Here is a 21,638-nt window from a genome sequence, read left to right on the forward strand (position 1 = left end):
GTTAAAATCCCGAGCAGTGCCACCTTACACAACAAAACCTCGTTTTACAGCAGACACTCCATGACCTCCCTCGCCAATTCCCTCCCCGCACAAACACAAAGACAACTTGATTTATTTAAACTATAGACTTTGCAATCCTTAAATTATGTTTCTAATATCCGTCGACGGTATGTAAATCCAATGCAAAGTGTGTTTTTAAATCTTTGGAGAGAGGAGGGGGAGGGAAAGAGAGAGAGCTGCTGTCTGTCCGCTCTGTGACCACAAGCATTGCTTCTTGGTGTCCATGCGAGTCGTTAGTTTTAAATAGTATTTCGGCTTTTCCCCTCTCTTTGGTGAATGTGGTAATTTGTGTGGCTTCTTTTGACGCTTAAGGGAAGATGTCCAGCGACAGGCAGAGGTCTGACGACGAGAGTCCGAGCACAAGCAGTGGGAGCTCGGATGCCGACCAGCGTGACAACCCGCAAGAGGAGAGGAAAGAGCCATCCTCTCAGCAACAACCGAAAAAGAAAGACCCCAAGGTATCCAGCAAAACCACAGCCAAACTCTCCACCAGTGCTAAAAGGTAAATATGTCTGTTTCTGCACTCGAGCACCGGCATTTTGCCAATCTCGGTTGCACTCCTTTAAAGTCCTTATCAAATATGTCAATATAAACACTCCTCTCTTCATTTGCATATAAGCTTGAAAAGAGAACAATTTGGGGAAAACCGATCTTAAGTGGAACAAATTACCTTTGTTTGCATCTTCGGTATACCTTTTTACCCGTTTTATGCTAAATTATATAAATTGAAAAGCGACATGTAGTGAAAATTTGTGAAAACTTGTCCTGTTATGGGATTTGGGTTTAACGCTGTTGAGAACAAAGAGGAAGCAGCCATGTTTTCCACTCTGGTTGGGTGAGCTGCTGAAAAAAGGATGGTGATAGAGGGCACTATAATCGTTCTTTTACATCTAAATGCAGCACAGTGTTTTGTACTAAAAATCTCTTTTTAAATTTTCTTCAGAATTCAAAAGGAACTAGCAGAAATCACACTGGATCCGCCCCCGAACTGCAGGTAAGTGAGGTGGATCAATTAGCAGGTTGCAAAATGTGATTAAGTACCATAAGTGATGCAATTTAATAAATGTGTCATGCCAGTGAATGCATGTCTATTGTAGTTTCCTGGACACACACAGGCATTTGATAGATAATTAATATCTTAAGTAGGGCATGAGATAAGGCATAAATTATGGGGAGTGATAAACTGCTCTTTGTAAATAATAGACTTCTGTACCAGTAACTGATGGACATCTGTGAATGCTTGAAAGCATGGTGACATCTTGAGATATATAAAGGTTTTTAATGTTCTCACAGGTGTTACTCTGTTAAAATTGGTTGTTACAGTACACATGCCCTTTTTCCATTGCAAGAGTAAGTTTAGCTTTGAGTTTACCTGGGGGGGGGAGAGCGAATAACCTATTTCACTGTTGGATTGCAATTTGTGTTGTTGGAGTAGAGTTATTTTTTTCTTGTTTCTGAGGAAAATGACTGTTGGTGAGGTGCAGCTTCTAAACTGAACTGTTAAGATTTAAAAATTTACTCCAAATTAATTACCCAACTTTTGACACTTATTTGCTGTCAACAGTCAATATAGTAATGTACATTTGGTCTGCCTGAGAGGATTGAAATAAGGTGATCTGTCTTCATTCTACCAAATGGAATGATGAACTGTTAACATTTTACAAGAGACCAAATTAGTTTCACAAGCAGCAGTGCTTTTTGTGTGTGCTACTTGTGTGCTAGTGATACTTTTTTTTAGATTTCAAGAACACTTAATTTTGTCCATAAATGTCATGAATAGTTTTGTGTTGTCAAGTTTAATAACATTTGGATATATTTGAGTTTTTTAACTTTGTTTTGAAAGATAATGATACCAGTCTTTCATGGTGTAGAGTGTTCAAATATTGATTTTGTAAGGAGCGTGGAAATTGGGTTTAAATGGAATTCCTTAACGTAAATTAAATTTTGGTAACTTTTATCAAAAAAAATTAAGTCCACTTTTATAAATGTCTGGATTTAGAAAATAAAAATAATTGTCACAGTTGTGTGTTTTCCTTATGACCTTTTGCAGTACGTGTGAAAAATATAATGAAGCAGAATGTTCCAGGTTGATTTTCACCCATTGGTCTTATGGAAAGACATCTGAGTTGTACTTTAGTTGTCAATCAAAAAATGCTTTGACTTCAAGGTTTTCATCAAATACTTGATTTGGTGCTGCTATATGCTTTGGAGCAGTGTAAACTGGCAATACTGTGTTGCACTATTGGCTTTCTGCTATTCTATGCTTTGGGAGGGAATGGAATGGGATGCTAAGGTTTGCTGGGGATGTCCAAAGTTCATGCTTGAATGTTGGCTTTTTATTAACATGAATAATATTTAATAATTAGATCACTTCAGTCTTTGAAGTAAAATTAAAACTTAAAATTAAATGAGTTCCAATTACAAATCTGTGGCCTCAGTGTCAAACTTTAAAACACCTTCGAATTTGAAGCTGGGCTTCAGTGTGAATGTGCATGTGAATTTCACATGAAATTGGCATAATACAAAATAGGGGGCCATAAGCTTAAAAACAATGACATATTCAACTCACTACTTGTGTTTAAACAAAGGACACCCTTTTCAAACCATTCAATATGAGTGTTTATGGTGAAATTCTAATTCTAATGTGGGTTTATGACCCACTTGTGAACAAAATAATAATGCACTTAAATTATGAGACCTTAATCAAGGTGGAGCCAAAATTACATTTGTGTACTTGATTTGATATTAAATACAGGCTAACTTGTGCATTTGTGCTTTTAAAAAAATAATTTCCAGCGGCAGGATGAGCTGGACAAGCTGTGACAGGCTGATAGACCCCTTTTATCTGTACTTTTTGATTATATGGACAATTCATCCATTTTAATATTGACTGGGGTTTTGGAGGGAAAAAATGGACAGTTCTTTCCAGTAGATAGGGAGAAACTGTTCCCATTAGTGGAAGGACCGAGAACTGGAGGGCACATTTTTCACGCGGCGAGTGAATAATATCTGGAATGCATTGCCTGAGAAGTGTGGTGGGGGCAGGTTTGATCAAGACAGTTGAAAAGTATTTGGATCATGATCTAAAAAGGATAAATGGTGCATGGCTATGGGAGATAGGCATGGAGTGGCAATAGCTGATTGATTGTTCCAACAGGGGCCCAACAATGGCATGGGCCAAATGCCTACTGTGCTGTAACCAACAGGGGCCCAACAATGGCATGGGCCAAATGGCCTACTGTGATGTAACCATTCTATGATTCAATGTACTGAACTGATTTAAAGTTTGTTTCAGGCAATTTTTACAAGAACTTTCATTTAAAAAGCACACTATATAACATGGCCCAAGATGCTTCATATGTATGTATTCAGATAGAAATTAACACCAGGTTGAAGAAAATAACCAAAAACTTGGTTTAGGAGATAATTTTTAAGTATATCTTTGAGGAGAGAGAGGCATGAGGCAGGAAGGGGTTTCCATAGAGAAGTCATGGCTGCCGATGCTGCAGCAAAGGAAGAAAGGGTCATAAAAGAGGACAGACTGCACTTGAGGAAACTGCAGTCATGGAATGAAAGCCATTACAGGCGATTCTCCAGCTACGGCTGGACATAGAGGAGTGGTTAAAAACAGAGGGCAGTCCCACTCAGTTGGATGACAGGAGTTGGATAGAAAGTCTGGTCAACCTTGTCAAAGGCTGCAGACAGGATGAAGAGGGCAAGTGCTCCATGGTCTCAGTCACTTGGAATATGATTTGTTGCGTTGTTTAGAGTGGTTTCATTACTGTGCCAGGGATGAAAACCAGATTGGAACAGCTCAGACATTGAGTTACGGGAAATTTAGGCATGGTTTGGGATGTGACAGCCCAGTCGAGGACTTCTTAGGAAGGTTGTAGATATGATGGTAGTTTGCAAGGGAAATGGGTAGGTTTCTGAAAGAGAAGGTTGATCACATCTGAGAGATCAATTGAAGATTTTTTTGAGAGGATTGCATCTAGCATCAATTTAAAAAAAAAAAATAATTTGTTTGATCCTTACATTGTGTCTGGGTCCTCAATATGTTTAAAACCTGATTTAGGATAGATACCTTGTCTTTCTTGCCTTCTTGCCATCTAAAGAGGAAAAAGTCTATCGGAAATCTTTTTCTTCCACTTAGGCCTGTTACAGGGAGAAGCAAAGACTTGGAGTTATGCAGTGTTTTTTTACATCCTCTGAACCTTGTTCAGTGATTCACAACCAACAATTTTTGAAGTTAAGTCCCTGTCAGCAAACACAATAGCTAAATTGCAGTCCGGTAGCACATATCAGGTGAAATAAATGAACAGTGGATCTGTTTTTTTTTTTGCTTGTTGTATTGGCCTGGACATGTGAAGAACTCTCTGGAATAATGAAAATTGTCACCTGAAAACTACTTTTTTTTTAAAAAAAAGACACCTTGTCTCTATAGAAATTCACAAGCAAGGTCTGTTTCCCTGTTTGGGTTGTTCTGGTGATGTTGATTATCAAGAGCAACCCCAAAGCAGTTGCATGGATTGTGATTTCAAAGCAGCAAGTGATCAATTTCTCCTCAACCTAAGTTAACCATGCCAAAAGTTGGGAAACTTCATTCCTTTTATTGTAGTGTAGGGACCTGGTGTGTGTCAGTGGCCTTTGGGCCAGTTTGCATTCTCTACCTTAGAATGGGTGGAACTACCTAAATGTCCTAGGCTTGGGAGTCTCATAAGAAAATTCATGTTTTTTTCCAAGAGACGAGACTTTTTTTGGTGAAGTTTATTTTGAGGCATAAGTAAAGATAATTTTCTTCTGGTTTGCATTTATCAAGACACTACTTACACCTGTTAAGCATTACAGACAGATATTCAGGTTATATTGTATAATTGCTAAAATAATCTTCAGTGTAATAGGCCATTTTGAAGTATGAAATATCTGTTTGTATCTTTTCAGCTGAAAGACCAGTGTTTATATGAAATGAGTTTTAAGAAATATGCTCTACAAATATCTTACATGAATTGCTATTGCTTACAAAACCTTGTGCTGTTGCTGTACTTGTGGTTGCTAGTAATGCATTGGGTCAGTGTCAATGAACTGTTCTAGTACTTAATGATGCTTAGGTTTTAAGCTCTTATAGAAAATATCAAAACTATCAAAATGCCTTTTTAAGTTATATTACGAAAACAAGTTTGTGCTGCTTGTTCTTAACTAACTCTGGTCAAGCACAAGATTTACAGTTACCTTAATACTTAAAAAAAACTTAAATTAAAAAGCACAGCTCCATTCTAATAGTCATTTGACTTTGTTTGCTATTATTAAAAATACTGCAAGTTGAATAATAATGAGATACTCTGCAATTTTGGATTTTTTTTAAGAAACAAGACCAGTTAATATTTTCTGCCTTTATGAATTGTAGCATACCTGTTAGAATGGTGTATGTAACTGGAATTTTGATAAATTCCTTAATATTCTGTATGAAAATATATTCCTATAGCTTTTCTTTCGTCATCCAAAATGACAAATAACCAAGCAAAACTAGTCCATCTTGTGCATTTTGGCAGAGAATTTAATAAGTGCTGTATGAGTCTATGTGCCAAGAACCCTTATAAACAATTCTGCCCATGTACCAAAAAGTGGTTACAACACAGAAGGTGGCTCTTGGCCTGTCATGTCTGTGATAGGTCTCTGTGACCAAATCAGCTAACCCCACTTGCTCAGCTTTTTCCTTGACCCCTGCAAATTTTTGCCACTGTCCAATTCTCATTCAAAAACCGTGTTTGAATCTGCTTCCGCCACTCTCCAGCCAGTGCATTCCAGATCCTAACCACTTGCTGCATGAATAAGTTTTTTTCTCTCCTCATGTTGCCTCTGGTTCTTTTGCCATTCACCTTAAATTGGTGTCCTCTGTTTCTCCATCCTTCTCCCAATGGGAAAAGATTCTCCCTACCTATCTTGTCCAGACCCCTCATGATTTTGGACATCTTTATCAAACCTTCTCTCAACCTTCTGTTCAAGAAGAACTGTCCCAGCTTCTCCAAACTATACACATAACTGAAGTTCCTCACCCCTGGAGCTATTCTTATGAATCTAATCTGCATCCTCTCTCTAATGTTTTCCCATCCATCCCAAAGTGTAATGTCCATTTGGTGAAACCAGTGTTTTATTGAAGGTTCACCATAACTTGCTTGCATTTATAATCTATGCCTCTATTTTTAAAAAGTCTAGGATCCCCTTTGTTTTATTAACTGCTTTTTCAACCTTCAACAATTTGTGCCCATATGGCCCCAGGTCTCTCTGCTCCTGTACCCCCTTTAGCAATTACATGTTTTTTATATTGTCTGTCCCTGTTCTTCCAACCAAAACGTGTCACTTCACACCTCTGCATTATCTTCCCTCTGAAATATGTTCGTCCATTTCACCAGCCTAAAAACAGTCATCATTACTAGTACTATGTTCCTTGTCACTTGGCAAACTGCGTATTCATGTAGCCACAGTCCCATTTATTCTATGGGTTTAACTTTGCTGGCAAGCCTAAAACATGGCACCTTATGAAATGCCATTTGAAAGTCCATGTACCTCATTAAAACAGCATTGCCCTCATCAACCTTCTTTCTTGCCTTTTCAAAAAACCTCAAACAAATTTAGTTGAACACAGTTTGCCTTTAACAAACGCATACTGGCTTTCCTTAATTAATCCACATTTGTCCAAGTGACTGTTAGTTTTGTCGTGGATTATCGTTTCTAAAGTTTTTTTTTCATCATCAAGGTTAAACTGACGAGCCTGTAGTTGCTGGACTTATCCGTACACTTTTTTTGAACAAGGGTGCAGCATTTGAAATTCTCCATTCTCTCATTACCACACCTATATCTAAGATGCATTGAAGATTATAGCCAGTACCTCCACAAGTTCCACCCTTACTTCCCTCAGTATTCCCAGATGCATCTGATTGGCCCTGGTGACTTATCAACTTTGCAGCTTGTATTTCTAATAACTGCTCTTTATCAACTTTTAGCCCATCAATGTCTCAACTGCCTCTCTTTCATAAAGACTTTGGCAGTATCTTCCTTTCTCTTCCTAATTAAGGATTCAAAGTATTCATTTAGTCACCATCCATGCCCTCTGCCTCCATAGGTAAATCCCCTTTTTGGTCCCTAATCAGCCCCATTTCTCCTCTTACTACTTTTTTACTATTTATATGCTTATATGAAAATTTTGGATTCCCTTTTATATTAGTTGCAGTCCCTTCTCATACTCCTTTTATCTTCTTTCCTTTTTCACTTTCCCTTTGAACTTTCTATATTTAACCTGATTCTCACCTGAGATCTGACATCTCTCATAAGCACCCTTTTTTTTCTGCATCACCTTATCCTCTATCTCTTATATCCAGGGAGCTCTGGTTTTGTTTGTCGTACCCTGACTGCACCTGACCTACCTCCTCTAAAGACAGCCACTGTTTCATTCCAGTCTTGCCTCATTACAAAGCTCATTTTACCTGGGCCAGATCCATTTTCACTCCCATACAATTGGCTCTCCTACAATTAATTATTTTTACCCTGGGTTTCTATATAATTTAGATTTTGTTATTTAAACGCTTAGAAAGCTTTTATAGTTGTTTATAATTTCTTTTCATGTTAGTTGAGACCTAAAGCTCCAAATTACTTCTCCTTTGCCTGTGTCTGATCAGTTTCAAGTTGACAAAGAGTAACAGGTTCTGACATCTCATGCAATTCATACTTCAGCTTTATCAATACAAGTTTCTTTTTACCTTCCTTGCTCTGTTGTTTTCACTGAAGGGAATGTTTCTCTGACTTAGGTGGTTCACCTATAAAGTAGCTGAATCTGACAAATATAAAATAGAATATACAAAATGACCATTCAATTCAAAACTCTCTAACATTTGATCATTTGGAAATAGCATGCATCCTAGGTTTTTTTGCTGCCCAAGTATTTCAACTCAAATTTGCAGCCACAAACATGTTTCTCCTTCTTTTATCTTGCCCCACCCCGTTATGTCAAACCCCTGATTTCTTATACCATAATACTGAAGTATCCTCCCCATGCTGTAAAACTCCCAGCAGCTCCATCAAGGGGAAGACAACACTGGTGGGAGTAGTCTATAGGCCCCGTAGCAGTAGCTATGCTGTAGGAAAGAGAATAAATCAGGAGATAATAAGAGCATTTTTAAAAAAAGGCAGCACATTAATTTTCATGTAGATTGGGAAAATCAGATTGGCAGAGGTAACCACGAGCAAGATTTCATAGTGTATCCGGGACAGTTTCCTAGAATAATATGCTGTGGATCCAACCAGGTATCAGGCTATTTTGGATCTGGTAATGTGTGATGAGGAAAGTTTAATAAATGACTTCAAGGTAAAAGATCCCCTAGGAAACAGTGACCATAACATGGTAGAATTTAGCATTCAGTTTGAGTGTGAGAAACTTGGATTGGAAACAACTATGCTAAACTTAAATAAGGGTAATTACAAAAGAATGAAGGCAGAGTTGGCTGGAGTGGACTGGGGTAGGATTTTAGCAGAAAAGATGGTTGATGAGCAATGGCAGACATTTAAGAAAATAGTTGATGATTCGCAACGTAATTATATCCCGGTGAGGAAGAAGGATTCTAGGAAGGGGATAAACCTGCCATGGTTAACCAAGGAAGTTAAGGATAGTATCAAATTGAAAGAAAAAAACATACAATGTGGCAAAGATTAGTGGTAAGCCAGAACATTGGACAAATTGTAAAAACCAACAAAAGATAACCAAGAAAATAATGAGGGAGAAAATAAGGTTTGAGGGTAAACTAGCAAGTAATATAAAAATGGACAGTCTAAGAGCTTATTTAAATATATAAAAAGGAAGAGAGAGGCCGAAGTGAACATAGGTTCCTTAGAGAATGAGGCTGGGAAAATAATAATGGGGAACCAGGACATGGCAGAGGAGTTGAATAAAAACTGCCATCAGTCTTCGTGATGGTAGACACTAATAGCATTTCAAAAAATACTAAATAATCATGGGGCAAAAGGAGTGGAGGAAATAAATACAATAACTATCACTAGAGAAAAAGCACAGAAAAACTAATGGGGCCAAAGACTGATAAGTCGCCTGAACCTGATGGGTTGCATCCTAGGATATTAAAGGAAGTAGCTACAGAGATAGTGGATGCTCTGGTAGTAATCTTCCAAGAATCCTTCGAATCTGGAAAAGTCCCAGAGGATTGGAAAACTTCCAATGTAATACCCTTATTCAAAAAGAGAGGGAGACAAAAACGGGTAACTATAGGCCAGTTAGCTTAACATCCGTCATTGGGAAAATGTTAGAGGCTTTTATAAAGGATGTAATAGAGCATTTAGAAATGCATAATATAATCAAGCAGAGTCAACATGGCTTCATGAAGGGAAATCATGCCTGACAAATTTATTAGAATTCTTTGAGGAGCTAACAAGCAGGATAGACAGAGAGAAACCAGCAGATGTAATAAATTTGGATGCCCAAAAGGTGTTCGATAAGGTACTGCACATAAGGCTACTTAATAAGATAAGAGTCTATGGTGTTGGGGGTAGTATATTAACATGGATAGAGGATTGGCTAACTAATAGAAGACAGTTGGGATTAGGGTGGCATTTTAAGGATGGCAACCTGTAACAAGTGGAGTGCCACAGGGATCAGTGCTGGGGCCATAATTATTTACAATATATATTAATGACTTGGATGAGGGAAGTGAATGTATTATCGCCAGGTTTGCAGATGGCATAAAAATAGGTGAGAAGGCAAGTGGTGAGGAAGACTCAGAGTCTACAGAGGGACATAGGTTAAGTGAGTGGGCAAAAACTTGGCAGATGGAAAATAATGTGAGAAAATGTGAAGTTATGTACATTGGCAGAAAGAATAGAGAAGCTGAATATTATTTAAATGGAGCAAGACTGCAGAAAGCTGCAGCGCAGAGGGATTTGGGGGCCCTCATGCATGAATCGCAAAAAGCTAGCATACGAGCTCAGCAGGTAACGGGGAAGGAAACTGGAATGTTGGCCTTTATTTCAAAGGGAATGGAGTATAAAAATGGGGATGTCTTGTAAAACAATTCAAGGCACTAGTTTGACCACACCTAGAATACTGTGAACAGTTTTGGTCCCCTTATTTAAGGAAGGATATGCTGGCATTGGAGGCAGTCCAGAGAAGGTTCACTAGGCTGATCCCAGGTAAGGATTTTTTTATGAGGAGAGGTTGAGTAGGTTGGGCCTGTACTCATTGGAGTTTAGAAGAATGAGAGGTGACCTTATTGAAACACACAAGATTCTTAGGGGGTTTGACAGGGTAGGTGCTGAGAGGTTGTTTCTCCTTATGGGAGAGCCAAGGACCAAAGGGCATAATCTCAGAGTAAAGGGTCACCCATTTAAGACAGAGATGACGAATTTTTTCTTCTCAGAGGGTAGTGAATCTGTGGAATTCTTTACCGCAGAGGGCTGTAGAGGCTGGGTCATTATGTATATTCAAGGCTGAGGTAAACAGATTTGTAATCAGTAAGGGAATCAAGGGTTATGGGTAAAAGGCAGGAAAGTGGAGTTGAGGATTATCAGATCAGCCATGATCTCATTGAATGGTGGAGCAGGTTCAATGGGCCGAATGGCTGCCTTCTGCTCCTACACCTTATGGTCTTATAGTGCTGTCAAGCTGTGTATCTCCAGTTCAATCAAATCCCAGAACTTCCCCCAGTGTGACTAAATACCTGGATAGCTATCTCTTAACTCGTCCACTTCTTAATTATTTGTAGTGTATTCCTTGCTTCAGAGTTGGTAAAGATGGGAAATAAATCCAAAAATGAAGACAAATATTGATAATTGTAACTATATCATCTTGGCCTGCATGCATTTCCTATTTGCACAATTTAATTTCCTGTTGACAAATCTTTGTAACACTCAACTTTTTGCCCTAGTGCCCACACTTGAGTTTTAACTGTAGACTTGTCACTGTGCAACCTGGCCAGTGAATTCCCACAGCTTGTGCAAATTCCTCTCTCAAAAATTAAAAATAACACTTTCGAAAAAGGTCAGGAAGTATCTGAAACTTCCAATGTTCAAAACAAGGGTTTAAGCAACTTTTTTTTCAAAATTGTACAGATTTATCCATTGAAATTTCTTTTAGGTCTTTTGATGCGTTCATTAAGTATTTAAGTGAAATACGAATCTTGGCTTGGACTTAATATTTTTACCTGAATTTGTCTCTGTGCTGACTTCAGTTTAGTTGCACTGCATGTGCTCAGTATTCCAGGTTATGGTAGGGTGGGGTGGTGAGGGAACACTGATTACTCAACTGTTAGAGCTTACTTTGCATCCTCTAAATTATAAACATAGCTCATTATCTTTCCTTGTTACAATTTAGTTTTTTTCTGTCAGAAAAGTCAATTACTTAATGTATTTTGAAGTAAACAGCTCCTATCTGCATATCATATGTTAATTTAAACATGTGAATATACCAACAGCTAACCACTATTGGACACCAAGATGTGCATTGTCTTTCTACATTTATATGCTTTTTCAAGTTGAGTTGAATTTTGTTTATACTGTGATTCACTGGCCAACATGTTGTCCTCAGGGTGCATAATACCCATGTTGAGTAAACAAGAAATTGTCTGACTGACAATGAGCAATGCCATAGGAGATCTAATAGTTGAAGATGAAACCTTGTTGTATTTGCTTGTACTTGCCAGAATCTAATTTACACTTTCCTGACAGTGGCTATGTGTCAATGCGGCCAGCACCTTCAGGAGGGTGAATTGCAGTGTAACAAGTTGATGTAGTGTAATAAAATCCCTGTGTGAGCATAGAGATTTATGACTGTAATATAAAGGTAAGAAGAAGAATGTATGACTTTAAAATGGTGACTGATCCATATCTGAATGCTTGGTCCAATAATAAGCAGCTGTAGTTACCTGGATTTGCTAACTTATAGCAGCGCTCTTAAGAGCACAGACCAGCTTCGTCATGCTCCAGACCTGATGCAACTGTGAGCACTTTCATAAAACTGCAAAGGCAAAAAGTATGCTCCCATGGTGTGTTCTTAGAGCTAAACTGGAACATGATTGTTATGTTCATCTGCTAACCAGCCTGCACCATTCAGGCTACAGTTGACATTATTCTCCAGGCAAGTTCTTCAGGTATAAACAAGCCAAGAGTTCAATTAGAGCAAAAATAGTTAATGGGAGCATATATATTTGCCAATGCAGTTTTACTATGACATTATTCACAGTTGTTTCGGGTCTGGAGCGTGACTGCTCAGTTGCCGGTTTCAAAGTTCTCTCATGTCTTGGTCAAAATCCTGAAATTTCCCAGTAACACTCTGGAAGTACCTTCTGCAGACAGGTTGCTGTATTTCAAAAAAGTGGCTCACCACCACCTTCACAACAGCAGCTAGGGTGAGCATTAAATGTTAGTGCCTGCATTTTGTGAATTAATAAATTAAAATTAGAACAGATCATATTTATAAGCACAACTGTTTTGGAACCTTGCTGTGTGAAATTAACTACAGTTGTAACGTTGCTTCTCAGACAATGTGGTGCAGTCAATTTGTGATGTCCTGAGGTTGTAAAAGGCACAATATAAATGCAACTTCCTTTCAGTTGTGAGCAGTGTTTGTTTAGATAGCATATCAATTCCATCCCACCACTAATTTGCAGCAACAAATATATTTCATGGTTTGAGACACTGGACATTACACTTCATATAATGTGGCAAATTGTAATTGAATGGGTATACGTAGAGAATTCAGTTGCTGTTCTGTTGTGACTCTCGAATATTCGAGCGCAATTCTAGAAAACGTCCAAAAGTAACTATTCATGCAATTTCCAAGTCAGAATGTTGTGTTATTGGAAGTGAATTTTAAGGTGGTGGATGTGGTATTGAAGCTGCATTCAGGCAAGTGGAAAGCATTCCATCATACTCTGGCCTTGAACCTTAATGGGTGGTGCAAAGGCTGTGGGGAGTAAAGAAGTGAGTCACTTGCTGCAGAATACCTGGATCAACCTGCTCTTGTAGCCAGTATTTGTATGGCTGGCCCAGTTCAATCTCTGGTCAATGGTAATCCCCAAGGTGTTAATGATGGAGATTCTGATGCTATTAAATGATGTGGGGAGGTGTTTATACTGTCTTGGCACTTGTTTGGCACGAATGTTGCTCGATACCTATCAACCCAAGCAGGCCTTGCTTCATTATCTGAGGAATTGTGAAAGAAAATGAACACTCTGCAATCATCAGTGAATATTCCCACTTCTGACTTTGGCGTGAAGGTCATTAAAGATGGTTGGACTGAGGATATCTATCCTGAGGAACTCCAGCTATGTCTTGGGGCTGAAGTCATTAGCCTGAAACAAGCCAAACTGTCTTCCATTTGGCTAGCTGTGATTAAGGCCTAAATATTAAGACACCAGGAAAATTCCTCTGCCCTTCAGATGTTGCCATGGGATATTTTCTGCCCACTTGAGAGGGTGTCTGAAAGACAGCACATGCACCAGTAATGTTGATTATCTGCTTAAACAACTGGAGTAGAACATAAACTTTGACTCCAAGTTCTATGGGTTACTGTATCAAAATGGTTAAATGTATACTCATTCTGCTGCAAAATAAATTATTGGGATGCAAATTTACCAAGTTTGGTGACTGAAATGCTCATTACAGCAATCAGTTTATATAATTAGCAATACACTTTTTAACCTTATGTTTACTGACTAAAAATGTAAACAGTTTTGGGTTCAAAAAGAAAGTTCAATTGTGTTAAAATCAACTATTTGAACAAGCATCGACTTGACAGGATGTAAATAGGTGAAACCAACACTGCAAGCAAAAGAGTCCTTTCTTGGCTTTCTGTTATGATTTTATTTCCTATTTATACTATTTACAATAGTATTTGTGGCTTAAATAATGTATGTTACTTGTGTTCACAAAATAATGTTGAAATTAAAGTTTCAGTAGCTTGATTGAGAGATATGTTGTAAGCTGTCCAGAGAAATATTCTAAATTGATTAGTTCCTCTTCTCTTGACCAGTTGTGATATAGCCATAGTCATAAAGAGGGTCATAACCCCAGAATCTTCTGTTGAAACTTAATGAATTTCATCAGTGCTCAGCCTGATTTTGCTAAATGAATTAAGGAAGATGGTTAAAAATAACTGTAAAGATGAAAGATATGAATTCTGTGCACTTTTCAATATAGTCTGCCCTTTTCATAACCTTGGACACCAATTAAGCAGTCTGCTTTGTCCTGGATGGTGTCGAGATTCTTGAGTGGTGTCGGAGCTGCTCTCATCTAGGTAGGTGGAGAGTATTCCATCACACTGCTGACTTGAGCCTTGTAAGGAGGTGAGTTACTCACCATAGGATTTCCAGCTTCTGACCTGCTCTTGTAGCCACAGTATTTATATGGCTGGTCCAGTTCAGTTTCTGGTCAGTGGTAACTCCCAGGATGTTGATAGTGGGGGATTCAGTGATGATAATGCCATTGAATGTCAAGGGAAGGTAGTTAGGTTCACATTTGTTGGAGATGGTCATTGCCCAACACTTGTATGGAGTGCACTCAATTTGCCACTTATCAGTCCGAGTCTGAACATTGTCTGAGTCTTGTGTGTGGGCATGGACTTCTTTATTTTCTATTGCAAGTACATTTAAATGCTGTGCAGTCATAGGGAACATCCCTACTTTGACTTTATGATGGGATGTTTGGGGGAACATTACTGATCAAGCAGCTGAGGCTAGTTGGCTCCAGATCACTGCCCTGAGAATCTGCTGCATGATGAGGTGATCGGCATGAACAAGTACAACCATTTTCCTTTGTGCTAGGCATGACTCCAGCCAGAGGAGAGTTTCCCCTTGATTCCAAATGACTTTACTTTTACTAGAGCTCCATATTGCTGCCTCCATGCCCGAACCCTGGAACTCAGCTCTCTCTTTCTGTGTCTGAACCAAGTCTTTTTAATCAAGTCTGAAGCTAAGCGCTCCTGGTGAAATTCAAACAACATGGAAGATGGGGGAGCTGTCTGGAAGAGCATTGGAGTAGGTGGTTCTGGAGGCAACAGATGCATGAATGAGGATTTTAGCCACAAATGGATTGGGACAGAAGCAGATGATATTACATGAAAGTATGCAGTCTTTGGTGAGGATATGGGGTTGGAAACTCAGTTTAGAGTTGAATAGGATACAGAGATTGCTGATGATCAGACTTGACACATTAGCGGAAAGGGCTGGTGATGGACAGAATTTGTAGGAGAGGCCAAAGACAGTGAATTTAGTCTTTAGTGTTCACTGTAGAAAATTGTACTTCATCTGCAACTGGACATTGGACAGACAGCCTTGATGACCCAAAGACACTGAAGGTGTCAAGAGAGGTAAGAGCTAGTATCAGCAGCGCAGAGCACAAATTAAAAGATACAAAAGACAATTTGATGTAAACTCTAAGCATCGCAGTATTGTTTAAACAAAACCAAAAAAATATTTTCGGAAGTTTTCAGAAACATTTTGTGATCTGTGGGACCCATTGGGTAATCAATGCAATAAACTCACTGTAAAGTAGCAAGCATTGTGGTATCATGCAGCATGACACAAGTTAACATTTGAAGAGGCCCATTGTAGTGTCACCTACATGAGTCGCAGGTAGTGTCGAGGTGCTTATAATGGCCTTTGATTGAAATATCCACCCTGCACACTTGTAGATTTTTTTTATAGGTATATAAATAAAGGATGATACTGAGAAAAACAAATTATTTTAGTCACCCGATGTTAGCATACAACTTTAATCAGCTGTTTATACTGCTACGAGATGTGAAGTGAAGTAAACAGCATCAGTGTTGTAGTTTTTAAAATCTCCATACCAGCTACCCTGTGGCATGTCTGAGTGACACTGACAAATTATGCTAAATCAGGGTAGTTTTACCCTTTTATGCCTATACTCACTAAAACTCAATACACAAAGAATCCTTTGCAGACAGCAGACAGAAGAGACTTTGATTCCATTCGTCAGGGATGGATTTAAACTAATATTGAAAGGCTAGTGTCTAAACTCCTGTTCCTAGAGATGTCCTTTGCTTTTGTCAGAACATGTATTAGCTATTTCATCTCCCCGGTAGTGATTCATATAGCTCATCTTAAGAACGATCAAATATTGTACCTTTTTCTCTCCTATATATGATGAGTGTATAATCTGTTTCCTTTTACTGTCCTTCCTTTTGTGATATAACTTTAAATATTGCTAGTTACTCCCAAAGAACTGTTGATGAACTTTTGAACATCAGCAAAAAATATACTGTTTAATTTTAAGTTTCATAAAATGCTTTCCTTATCAGCCACTTCCTTCCAAATGGACGTGAGTTGTTCTGTGGCTTTGTCAGGAAAAAAATTGTTTTACACAAATAATTTGTAAAATACCAGTGGTTCACACACTTTTTTTGGACATGTACCCTTATTCAGATTTATCAACTTTTTACATACGCATAAAGGTGTTTTTTTTTCTTTAACTGCACCTGTTTTTTTCCCCCCATAACCATTATAATTGGACATTACAGGTAAATATTTGTCTATAATTTTAACTTAGCATTAATGTAATGGATGAGCTTGTTTGTTGGGCTTGCCACTTCCCACCACTCATCCTGCTCCCTCCGTTCCCCTTGCTGTGAGGAAGGTTTTGGGAAAGGGGTGGTGAGTGGAGGAGGGAAGCAGCGAGTAGGGAGGGTTGGGGGAGGGAAGTGGTGAGCAAAGTGCTGATTTGTTTTTTAAGAGACTAGGCACATACATTAATTGTTCTAAAATAAAGATCAGGCTGTGCTATTCAGGGAGCATAGGCACATTTTAAACACTGGGTACTTGTCATTACACACTTTCTCAAGTACCAGCAGAGACATATGTCATAGCCCCAGGGGTGCCGGTACCCCACTTTGGGAACCACTGCCCGAGAGACGTCTGTACTCCCAGGGCTACACATACCCCACTCTGAGAACCACTGCTGTATTCTATTTGTAAGTTATTTAACTAATCCACATACTTAAAAACGTGGTTGCATTTGTTCGGGTTTTTGTAATTTTCATATTTTCATATAGCTCAGACTATGGGACGGGACCTGAAAGCTGCAATCTCACCTGATCAGTGACTTGTTTAGAGCCCATTATGTATGTGTGTATATATCAGTGTATGTTTTATGCACTCATATGGTATACATGGTATGCCTTTCTGTGTACAGACATTAGCCAGGATCTTCTGAGGAGCAGCAACCTTCGTTGGATTGCTTGACACTGCTTCACATTTCTTGCTAGGCCTCTGAGCCCAGCTTTCCTAGAAATGTGCAGCGCAGCATCCCTCGAAGAGCTCCGTCACAGCACAGGGGAGTTGGGGGATGGGAAGATGGGACATGTCCCTTTTTAATAACATAACAATTGGAGTAAGCCATTCAGCCGTTGGAGCCTGCTCTGCTATTCACTGAGATCATGGCTGATCATCTTCACCATTTTCCTGCACTATCTCCATATCCCATGATGCTTTTAATAGGTAGAAACCTATAGATCTCAGCCTCGAACATAGCCAATGACTGAGCTTCCACAGTCCTCTGGGATAGAGAATTCCAAAGATTCGCCACCCTCCTGAGTGAAGAAATTCCTCCTCCACTCAGCCCTAAATGCTTTGCCCCTTATTCTGAACTGTGACCCTTGGTTCTAGACCATCACACCCCACCCCAAGCCAAGGGAAACATCCTTCTTGCATCTATCCTGTCAAGCCCTGTAAGAATTTTCTATGTTTGAATTGAGGTCACCTTTCATTCTTCTAAACTCCAGAGAATAAAGACCTAGTCTACTTAATCTTTCCTCAAGGGAGAATCCTACCATCCCAAGAATTAGTTTGGTGAACCTTTGTTCACTCTCTGGCAAGTATATCTTTCTTGGGTAAGGAGATGCGGAGACCAAAACTCTGCACACTATTCCAGGCGCAGTCTCAGCAAGGCTCTATATAATTGCTTGTGTCCATGACTACTTGTCAATCTCTCCTGAGCTGTCACCTTTCCCTGACCTTCGATCTTGCTCCACCTCTTAAACAGTATAAAATCATCACATCACATTATAGAGCTAAAGAGAAGTAGAAGAGTCATATGGGCTCAAAACATTAAGTCTGTTTCTCTCTCCACAGGTGCTGCCAGACCTGCTGAGTTTTACCAGCATTTTCTGTTTTTATTTCAGATTTCCAGCATCCGCATATTTTGCCTTTATCTATATAATTGCAGTATGAAATCTTTACTCCTATACGCAAATCCTCTTGTAATAAAAGCCAGCATACAATTTGCTGTCTTAATTGCTTGCTGTACCTGCACATCAGCTTTTAGTGATTCATGAACAAGGACACCCTTTGAAATGTGACACTTCCTGGCCTCTGTCCATTTAAGAAATACTCTATTTCTGTTTTCCCTCCCAAACTGGACAACCTCATTTCTCCACAATGTATTCCATCTACCGATTTTTTTCACTTGGCCTTTCCAAATCCCTTGAAGTGTTTTTGCATCCTCACAGCTCACATTTCCACCTAGTTTTGTCATCTGCACACTTGAGAAATATTATATTTAATCCTAAATCATATCATTGATATGGATTGTGAGTAGCTGAAACCCAAGGACTGATCCTTACAGTACCCCACTGGACTTGGCCTGCCAACCCGAAAATGACCCATTCCTACTTGTTTTTTGTCCGTTAACCAGTTCTCAATCCACGCAGGTATATTTCCTCCAACCCCATGTGCTCTAATTTTGTTCACTAACCCCTTGTGTGGGACCTTATCAAAAGCTTTCTGAAAATCTAAATATACTACATCCATTGGTTCCCCCTTATCTTTTCTGCTAGTTATATCCTCAAATATCTCCAACTGGGTTGTTAAACTATTTTCCTTTTCCCATTTTTCTTTTATTGCAGTACTAGCTGCCATATGATAAGTTTAAAGGTCCAGTGTGAATGTTCGGGGGTCATTGTGAGTGATTTGAGGTTTCTGTTCTGGAGTTATCCAGGAGTTAGACTTGTTTTTTTCTGTCTAACATTTCCTGGGCAGCTATTCAAGTAAGTACATTGGAACTGCCCAAGGTCTCCGACTTGTAACTTGGAGTCTGAGACATTCACGGAGTGTCCCGGGGAGCAGGGGAGTTGCCCGTTCCTGGGCAATTTTGGTAGAGGTCAGCACATTGGGCATTCCACAAGGTCCTGATGCACATCTCCAGACAACCGGTTTCCGATGATCCAGAGACCGGAAGATTTGGGCTATTGTTCTTATTGATCAATAAAATTGAACGACTGCTCAGAAGGACTTAACAAAGAAGTGTGCCACTGAACTGTTTAACCCCATGAGACCTGAAGTTGCATTAAAACATTAAAGGAATGAAATTGTCTCTCCGACAGTTTGTGTCATACTTGCTAAACTAGAACTGTTTGAGACTTGGATGGATCTAAATCCAGAGTAAAAACTTGTTTTTAATTCTGCATAAAACAGCAATCTTGCACAGCCATGAAGATTTGTGTTGCAATAAATGGAAAAGAAATTGCATTTATGTGAAATACAAGTGGTGCTCTGCTAAAGTAGATGAATAAAGTTACTTGCACCTGACCTTTGTGCACTAGGCCTGGGATTGTTGAGGTTGCAACCATTTTCCAGTAGTGATATCTTTGAGAATTTAAAAGTTTGTATTAATTTTTGTATCTTCTGCAGTACCTGTTGAAAGTTTTACAAAGAGCACAATTGATGGTATACACTTAAATTGATTCACTTGTGTGCCCCCTCTTTGGAGCTCTCTATACTTTTTTTTGATTATTTGTGTTTTTAAAATGTACACAACCTGCCATGTTCCCACCCAATTTCTACTCTTGCTTTCTTGTTTGGAATTTGCTTCCAGTTGCTATCTTGTTGTTTCCTACATTAAGGCCCTAGAAAGTTTTGAGTTGTTATTACGGTCAATAATTGCTGTCTTGGGCTAAACTTAAAGATTGGCCACTTGGGTTGCATACTGCTGCGAGTCAGCGAGTACAGCCCAAGATGAGATCCTGGCAATGGGAGGCTTGTAGATAATTTAACAGTGATAGTTGGTAAAATCTAGCTTTCTGCCTTTTTTTTACACTATTGAATGGTGCTGTGCTTTTAATGGAAGAGTGAGTATGTTTATTAAAATATGTCCTTTTTGGCTTAATTGGTCTGTTATGTCAAGGTAATGTCTGATTAGATGCTTGATTGGTCATTTCCAGATTTTGACCAACTTCATTTAGAAGTGGTATATACCTGCTTATATGGTTTAGCAACTATATAAATATTACTGCTGATTTGTGGAGTAGAAACAAAAAAAGCTTAAAGCACAGAAGTCGTTCATTCGACCCATGCTATCTGTGCTGGCCAAAAGAGAGCCATCTAGCCGAATCTCACTTTCCAACCCTTGGTCCATAGCTTTATATCCACATTTTTCTTTTAAATGCAATGAGGGTTTCTGCTTCTGCCACCCTTTTCAGGCTGTTTCAGATACCCAACACATTTGGTGAAGAATTTATTCTCAATTGCCCTCTAATCCTACTACAAGTTACTTAAACCTATGTCCCCTAGTTTTTGACTTCCCTACTAAGGGAAATGGTTCCTCCCTATCTACTCTATCTAGCTCCCTTATAATTTTAGGTACCTTAGTTAAATTTTCCCTCAGCCGCCTCCTGTTCCTAAGAAAACAATCACAGCCGATCCAAATTGTTCCTCATAACTGAAATTCCCCATTCCTGGCAACAATTTCATAGCACTTTTCTGTACCCACTCTAGTTTGATCACATCCTCCCTGAAATGAGATGACCAGAACTGTCTGCGGTATTCTATCTGTGGCTTAACTGGTGTTTACCACCCTGCTCTTGTATTTCATGCCCCAGCTAATAAAGGAAAGTATCGTATGTGCCTTCTTAACCACTTCATCGACTTGTTGTGCTCCCTATCTACCTGTTATGCTCCCTTTCTGGGATCTGTGGACTGTGACTAAGAAGGTTCAACTGACGGACATTCCTTAGTTTTGAACTACTGACTGCCTGCTGGCATTGAAAACTGAATATCTCTGTTAATAGGCTCTTATGTGTTTGGCATTTTTAAATTGTGTTCAGCATAATCTAATGTAGTAAAATTGGAAGTGAGTGAGATTTTGTATCAACTGTCACACACTTGTGTATTTGATAGTTTGGAAATAGGATATGTATTATATTTTTGAATGCAGCTTATTATCCAAAGCACCAATTTTTTAAATGCAGCTTGAATTGAATGTCAAGCACAAGAGTCACATTCCTTATTGTGGATATGAGGATTCCGAGATGAAGTTTTTTATTATAAGGTGTTCATGTTATATGTCTGTTTGCTTATTGAGACTAAGATGCCAAACAAATTGGCTGAGGTTTTATTTGAAACCAGCTAGATTATTTTTCTCCCCAATATAAGCTAACAATTTCATTGCTCGCAGACTACTCATGGGTGTTTTTTTAAAACAAGCATTTAAATTCTACAAGTTGAAGTAAAAGTGGGTGAATGGGAGTAATGTGGCCCCCTTAAACTGATAGTGATATTGTCCGTGAAAAT

At 38.9% G+C, this 21,638-nt stretch overlaps 1 protein-coding gene across 2 annotated transcripts in view; it reads left to right on the forward strand.

Annotated features, from left to right (window-relative positions):
• Positions 1 to 21,638, forward strand: part of ube2e3 (ubiquitin-conjugating enzyme E2E 3 (UBC4/5 homolog, yeast)) — a 149,005-nt gene that overhangs the window by 820 nt on the left and 126,547 nt on the right. For both annotated transcript variants that reach the window (XM_041200956.1, XM_041200957.1), the window contains exons 2-3: positions 373 to 562; positions 1,004 to 1,054. In XM_041200956.1, coding sequence (XP_041056890.1) covers positions 373 to 562; positions 1,004 to 1,054 — 241 coding nt within the window. The remainder of the gene's footprint in view (positions 1 to 372; positions 563 to 1,003; positions 1,055 to 21,638) is intronic.

This window comes from Carcharodon carcharias, chromosome 12 (assembly GCF_017639515.1).
Source record: "Carcharodon carcharias isolate sCarCar2 chromosome 12, sCarCar2.pri, whole genome shotgun sequence".
NCBI classification, from domain to species: domain Eukaryota; kingdom Metazoa; phylum Chordata; class Chondrichthyes; order Lamniformes; family Lamnidae; genus Carcharodon; species Carcharodon carcharias.